Source organism: Oncorhynchus mykiss, chromosome 32 (assembly GCF_013265735.2).
Source record: "Oncorhynchus mykiss isolate Arlee chromosome 32, USDA_OmykA_1.1, whole genome shotgun sequence".
NCBI classification, from domain to species: Eukaryota; Metazoa; Chordata; class Actinopteri; order Salmoniformes; family Salmonidae; genus Oncorhynchus; species Oncorhynchus mykiss.
Genome location: NC_050572.1, coordinates 1,892,098 through 1,900,029, shown reverse-complemented (window position 1 = coordinate 1,900,029; position 7,932 = coordinate 1,892,098). Strand labels below are relative to the sequence as shown.

The 7,932-nt window shown below is 48.3% G+C and overlaps 1 protein-coding gene across 1 annotated transcript; it reads right to left on the bottom strand.

Moving 5' to 3' along the window:
• Positions 1-6,077: 6,077 nt before the first annotated feature.
• On the bottom strand, positions 6,078-7,440 carry LOC118946536 (variant surface antigen E-like). The gene is made up of 2 exons (XM_036971822.1): positions 7,350-7,440; positions 6,078-6,757 (listed from the first exon to the last, which is right to left on the bottom strand). The coding sequence occupies exons 1-2, from the start codon at positions 7,438-7,440 to the stop codon at positions 6,078-6,080; spliced, it is 771 nt and encodes a 256-aa protein (XP_036827717.1).
• Positions 7,441-7,932: the final 492 nt, after the last annotated feature.

The window sequence follows — 7,932 nt, the reverse complement described above, 5'->3', positions numbered from 1 at the left end:
GTGTACAGTAGTTTAACCTACGAGAACCACCAGGTATATCTGTTGTGTGTACAGTAGTTTAACCTACGAGAACCACCAGGTATATCTGCTGTGTGTGTACAGTAGTTTAACCTACGAGAACCACCAGGTATATCTGCTGTGTGTACAGTAGTTTAACCTATGAGAACCACCAGGTATATCTGCTGTGTGTGTACAGTAGTTTAACCTACGAGAACCACCAGGTGTATCTGCTGTGTGTACAGTAGTTTAACCTATGAGAACCACCAGGTATATCTGTTGTGTGTACAGTAGTTTAACCTACGAGAACCACCAGGTATATCTGTTGTGTGTACAGTAGTTTAACCTACGAGAACCACCAGGTATATCTGCTGTGTGTGTACAGTAGTTTAACCCACGAGAACCACCAGGTATATCTGCTGTGTGTGTACAGTAGTTTAACCTATGAGAACCACCAGGTATATCTGCTGTGTGTGTACAGTAGTTTAACCTACGAGAACCACCAGGTATATCTGCTGTGTGTACAGTAGTTTAACCTATGAGAACCACTTATCAAGAATAAATCCCAGGTTCTCCATATTGCCTCTGACTTGGCAGACTCACTAAACACCATTTTTTTAAATATAAATAATTGTCTAAGCTTTGGAGCCCCTGACTGTGCGTAAATAATACATACAAATATATTGTGGAGTCTGGTTTGCTTTATATAAGGAATGTGAAATGATTGATACTTTTGACACTGAAGTATATTTTAGCAATTATATTGACTTTTGATACTTAAGTATAATTAAAACCAAATACTTTTAGACTTAAACTCAAGTAGGACAGTTGGTTACTTTTTCCACCACTGGGGGTCTGTGTGTTGGGGTGGGGGAGTGTGTCTGTGTGTTGGGGTGGGGGAGTGTGTCTGTGTGTTGGGGTGGGGGACTGTGTCTGTGTGTTGGGGTGGGGGAGTGTGTCTGTGTGTTGGGGTGGGGGAGTGTGTCTGTGTGTTGGGGTGGGGGACTGTGTCTGTGTGTTGGGGTGGGGGAGTGTGTCTGTGTGTTGGGGTGGGGGAGTGTGTCTGTGTGTTGGGGTGGGGGACTGTGTCTGTGTGTTGGGGTGGGGGAGTGTGTCTGTGTGTTGGGGTGGGGGGGTGTGTCTGTGTGTTGGGGTGGGGGAGTGTGTCTGTGTGTTGGGGTGGGGGACTGTGTCTGTGTGTTGGGGTGGGGGGGTGTGTCTGTGTGTTGGGGTGGGGGACTGTGTCTGTGTGTTGGGGTGGGGGAGTGTGTCTGTGTGTTGGGGTGGGGGAGTGTGTCTGTGTGTTGGGGTGGGGGACTGTGTCTGTGTGTTGGGGTGGGGGAGTGTGTCTGTGTGTTGGGGTAGTGTTGTAGTGCAGTACACAGGGCCCTGGTAGTGTAGTACACAGGGCACTGGTAGTGTAGTACACAGGGCCCTGGTAGTGCAGTACACAGGGCCCTGGTACTGTAGTAGTACAGTACACAGGTCCCTGGTAGTGTAGTAGTACAGTACACAGGTCCCTGGTAGTGTTGTAGTGCAGTACACAGGGCCCTGGTAGTGTGGTAGTGTAGTACACAAGGCCCTGGTAGTGCAGTACACAGGGCCCTGGTAGTGTTGTAGTGCAGTACACAGGGCCCTGGTAGTGTTGTAGTGCAGTACACAGGGCCCTGGTAGTGTTGTAGTGCAGTACACAGGGCCCTGGTAGTGTTGTAGTGCAGTACACAGGGCCCTGGTAGTGCAGTACACAGGTCCCTGGTAGTGTTGTAGTGCAGTACACAGGGCCCTGGTAGTGTAGTAGTACAGTACACAGGTCCCTGGTAGTGTTGTAGTGCAGTACACAGGGCCCTGGTAGTGTGGTAGTGTAGTACACAAGGCCCTGGTAGTGCAGTACACAGGTCCCTGGTAGTGTTGTAGTGCAGTACACAGGGCCCTGGTAGTGTTGTAGTGTAGTACACAAGGCCCTGGTAGTGCAGTAGTGCAGTACACAGGGAATGTGTCTCTGTAGCTAGTCTAGTGTGTTCCTGGAAGCTGAGATGGTTGGACTCATACAGGTGCTCCATTGACATAATGGAAATTGGGTAGTCTGTTTAAATGTGTGTTTAAATGTCACTATGGCCTGATTTATATCAATCCCCAGAGGAATCTGAGGTATAACTTTGATCTGAGTTCAATATTCGCATTAATTTTCCAGACTTTGTGGAGGAATATGGATGGATGGTATATCCCCTCACAGACTACCACAAATCACACTGTTGCAGGAATACCTCTGCTGCCATCTTTTGGACATTTATAAAATGGCAGTTACACTTCCACTAAAGTCATCAACACCGAATCATGTAGAGTACCTTTGACCTTTATATTACAAATAAACATTGTTACAATTCTACATACTATAGATATGAGAGGGAAGAAAAATATGCTGATTCCATTAGATCTCCAGTGAACTCCAGATGACAAATGCTTATCTGCTTCTGAAATGGAAGTCTACAACATATGGGCCCTGAACCCTATTCACTACACCCTATGGGCCCTGAACCATATTCACTACACCCTATGGGCCCTGAACCCTATTCACTACACCCTATGGGCCCTGAACCATATTCACTACACCCTATGGGCCCTGAACCCTATTCACTACACCCTATGGGCCCTGAACCCTATTCACTACACCCTATGGGCCCTGAACCATATTCACTACACCCTATGGGCCCTGAACCATATTCACTACACCCTATGGGCCCTGAACCCTATTCACTACACCCTATGGGCCCTGAACCATATTCACTACACACTATGGGCCCTGAACCCTATTCACTACACCCTATGGGCCCTGAACCATATTCACTACACCCTATGAGCCCTGAACCATATTCACTACACCCTATGGGCCCTGAACCCTATTCACTACACCCTATGGGCCCTGAACCATATTCACTACACCCTATGGGCCCTGAAACCTATTCACTACACCATATGGGCCCTGAACCATATTCACTACACCCTATGGGCCCTGAACCATATTCACTACACCCTATGGGCCCTGAACCCTATTCACTACACACTATGGGCCCTGAACCATATTCACTACACCCTATGGGCCCTGATCCCTATTCACTACACCATATGAGCCCTGAACCCTATTCACTACACCCTATGGGCCCTGAACCCTATCCAGTACACCCTATGGGCCCTGAACCCTATTCACTACACCCTATGAGCCCTGAACCCTATTCACTACACCCTATGGGCCCTGAACCCTATTCACTACACCCTATGGGCCATGAACCCTATTCACTACACCCTAGGGGCCATGAACCCTATCCAGTACACCCTATGGGCCCTGAACCCTATTCACTACACCCTATGAGCCCTGAACCCTATTCACTACACCCTATGGGCCCTGAACCCTATTCACTACACCCTATGGGCCCTAAACCCTATTCACAACACCCTATGGGCCCTAAACCCTATTCACTACACCCTATGGGCCCTGAACCCTATTCACTACACCCTATGGGCCCTGAACCATATTCACTACACCCTATGGGCCCTGAACCATATTCACTACACACTATGGGCCCTGAACCCTATTCACTACACCCTATGGGCCCTGAACCATATTCACTACACCCTATGGGCCCTGAACCCTATTCACTACACCCTATGGGCCCTGAACCATATTCACTACACCCTATGGGCCCTGAACCATATTCACTACACCCTATGGGCCCTGAACCCTATTCACTACACCCTATGGGCCCTGAACCCTATTCACTACACCCTATGGGCCCTGAACCCTATTCACTACATCCTATGGGCCTTGAACCCTATTCACTACACCCTATGGGCCCTGAACCCTATTCACTACACCCTATGGGCCCTGAACCCTATTCACTACACCCTATGGGCCCTGAACCATATTCACTACACACTATGGGCCCTGAACCCTATTCACTACACCCTATGAGACCTGAACCCTATTCACTACACCCTATGGGCCCTGAACCCTATTCACTACACACTATGGGCCCTGAACCCTATTCACTACACCCTATGAGACCTGAACCCTATTCACTACACCCTATGGGCCCTGAACCCTATTCACTACACACTATGGGCCCTGAACCATATTCACTACACCCTATGGGCCCTGAACCCTATTCACTACGCCATATGAGCCCTGAACCCTATTCACTACACCCTATGGGCCCTGAACCCTATCCAGTACACCCTATGGGCCCTGAACCCTATTCACTACACCCTATGAGCCCTGAACCCTATTCACTACACCCTATGGGCCCTGAACCCTATCCAGTACACCCTATGGGCCCTGAACCCTATTCACTACACCCTATGGGCCATGAACCCTATTCACTACACCCTATGGGCCATGAACCCTATCCAGTACACCCTATGGGCCCTGAACCCTATTCACTACACCCTATGAGCCCTGAACCCTATTCACTACACCCTATGGGCCCTGAACCCTATTCACTACACCCTATGGGCCCTAAACCCTATTCACAACACCCTATGGGCCCTAAACCCTATTCACAACACCCTATGGGCCCTGAACCCTATTCACAACACCCTATGGGCCCTGAACCCTATTCACTACACCCTATGGGCCCTGAACCCCATTCACTACACCCTATTGGCCCTGAACCCCATTCACTACACCCTTTGTCCTCTGAACCATATTCACTACACCCTATGTCCCCTGAACCCTATTCACTGCACCCTATTGGCCCTGAACCCCATTATGTAGGGACATTAGGTAGGGACATTATGTCAGGCCTTATGTAGGGGCGTCATGTAGGGGCGTTATGAAGGGGCGTTATGTAGTGGCATGATGTAGGGACATTATGTAGGGGCGTTACGTAGTGACATTTAGTAGGGGTGTTATGTAGGGACATTATGTAGGGACATTATGTCGGGCCATATGTAGGGGCGTTATCTAGGGGCGTTATGTAGGGATATTTAGAAGGTGCATTATGTAGGGGCATTATGTAGAGCGTTATGTAGGGTCATTATGTATGGTCATTATGTAGGGTCATTATGTAGGGTCATTATGTAGTGGCGTTATGTCGGGTAATTATGTCGGGTCATTATGTAGGGTCATTATGTCGGTTCATTATGTAGAGTCATTATGTAGTGTCATTATGTAGGGTCATTATGTAGTGGCGTTATGTAGGGTCATTATGTAGGTTCATTATGTAGTTGCGTTATGTAGGGTCATTATGTAGGGTCATTATGTAGGGTCATTATGTAGGGCGTTATGTCGGGTAATTATGTCGGGTAATTATGTAGGGTCATTATGTCAGTTCATTTTGCAGGGTCATTATGTAGGTTCATTATGTAGTTGCGTTATGTAGGGTCATTATGTATGGTCATTATGTAGGGTGATTATGTAGGGTCATTATGTATGGTCATTATGTAGTGGCGTTATGAAAGGTCATTATGTAGTGGCGTTATGTAAGGTCATTATGTATGGTCATTATGTAGGGTGATTATGTAGGGTCATTATGTATGGTCATTATGTAGGGTCATTATGTATGGTCATTATGTAGTGGCGTTATGTAAGGTCATTATGTAGTGGCGTTATGTAGGGTCATTATGTATGGTCATTATGTTGGGTGATTATGTAGGGTCATTATGTATGGTCATTATGTAGGGTCATTATGTATGGTCATTATGTAGTGGCGTTATGTAAGGTCATTATGTATGGTGATTATGTGGTCACGTTATGTCGGGTCATTATGTAGGGTCATTATGTAGTGGCGTTAAGTCGGGTCATTATGTAGGGTCATTATGTAGTGGCGTTAAGTCGGGTCATTATGTAGGGTCATTATGTAGTGGCGTTAAGTCGGGTCATTATGTAGGGTCATTATGTAGTGGCGTTATGTCGGGTCATTATGTAGTGGCGGTAAGTCGGGTTTTGATCCAGATATCATATGTTACTCAAATATAGATTATTTCAATCCTTCATCAATGATTTTGGTCTGGATGGCAAAATAGTGGGACTTTTCTCTACTTCTCCATATCATCCTCCATATCAGCCTTTGGTTCTGCAGTTGACCTTACTCCTGACTGATGGGGAGCTTTGTACACTGGGCCGCCTGGGTGTATGTTGATTCTGGATTGGTACACTGGGCCGCCTGGGTGTATGTTGATTCTGGATTGGTACACTGGGCCTCCTGGGTGTATGTTGATTCTGGATTGGTACACTGGGCCGCCTGGGTGTATGTTGATTCTGGATTGGTACACTGGGCCGCCTGGGTGTATGTTGATTCTGGATTGGTACACTGGGCCGCCTGGGTGTATGTTGATTCTGGATTGGTACACTGGGCCTCCTGGGTGTATGTTGATTCTGGATTGGTACACTGGGCCTCCTGGGTGTATGTTGATTCTGGATTGGTACACTGGGCCGCCTGGGTGTATGTTGATTCTGGATTGGTACACTGGGCCGCCTGGGTGTATGTTGATTCTGGATTGGTACACTGGGCCGCCTGGGTGTATGTTGATTCTGGATTGGTACACTGGGCCGCCTGGGTGTATGTTGATTCTGGATTGGTACACTGGGCCTCCTGGGTGTATGTTGATTCTGGATTGGTACACTGGGCCGCCTGGGTGTATGTTGATTCTGGATTGGTACACTGGGCCGCCTGGGTGTATGTTGATTCTGGATTGGTACACTGGGCCGCCTGGGTGTATGTTGATTCTGGATTGGTACACTGGGCCTCCTGGGTGTATGTTGATTCTGGATTGGTACACTGGGCCTCCTGGGTGTATGTTCATTCTGGATTGGTACACTGGGCCTCCTGGGTGTATGTTGATTCTGGATTGGTACACTGGGCCTCCTGGGTGTATGTTGATTCTGGATTGGTACACTGGGCCGCCTGGGTGTATGTTGATTCTGGATTGGTACACTGGGCCTCCTGGGTGTATGTTGATTCTGGATTGGTACACTGGGCCTCCTGGGTGTATGTTGATTCTGGATTGGTACACTGGGCCGCCTGGGTGTATGTTGATTCTGGATTGGTACACTGGGCCTCCTGGGTGTATGTTGATTCTGGATTGGTACACTGGGCCTCCTGGGTTTATGTTGATTCTGGATTGTTTGAATGAAGACCAGCATTGATGTTTGGCTGCCTTCTTTCGTATTCCCCAGAGAGTTACACCGCCTTCGAGGGGGTCCCTTATTAACCTCAGAGGTTTTCTATTGGGTTATGATTGTCGCTGATTGTCCCTGGTCTCAGGAGCCACTTTCCCAGGTTCATTTTTAGCATTTTTCATCTTTTTCTTCTTTTTTTTCTTGGAATGAGAGGTCACTGTTGCCGACTCTGGCTCACCAGGTACCAATTCCAATGTTTCATTCACTCCGTCTTTGTCCTTGAGAGCCGAGTAATTATCCTCTCCAACCTCAGTCTCACGTTCAGCCATTTCAGCTGAGATATGTGATATGTCTGCTCTACTCAAGGGGACAGGATTGTTGCCCTGCATATGGTGTGAAAACATGTCCTCTATGCACCTTATGCTGTCCAGTGTAGTAGGACTGTAGTCTACCATCTCCTGGCCCACCCTCTAGTGTGGGACTGTACTCTACCATCTCCTGACCCCCCCTCTAGTGTGGGACTGTACTCTACCATCTCCTGGCCCCCTCTAGTGTGGGACTGTACTCTACCATCTCCTGGCCCCCTCTAGTGTGGGACTGTACTCTACCATCTCCTGGCCCCCTCTAGTGTGGGACTGTACTCTACCATCTCCTGACCCCCCCCCTCTAGTGTGGGACTGTACTCTACCATCTCCTGGCCCCCTCTAGTGTGGGACTGTACTCTACCATCTCCTGACCCCCCCTCTAGTGTGGGACTGTACTCTACCATCTCCTGACCCCCCCTCTAGTGTGGGACTGTACTCTACCATCTCCTGACCCCC

What these genes read in the sequence shown, in the direction of transcription:
- LOC118946536 (XM_036971822.1), bottom strand. Translation starts at nt 7,440, where the DNA reads ATGGCTGAACGTGAGACTGAGGTTGGAGAGGATAATTACTCGGCTCTC. An exon ending in AACATTGGAATTGGTACCTG is followed by an intron (nt 6,758 to 7,349) that starts GTGAGCCAGAGT and finishes GTACCAATCCAG; the next exon opens with AATCAACATACACCCAGGAG.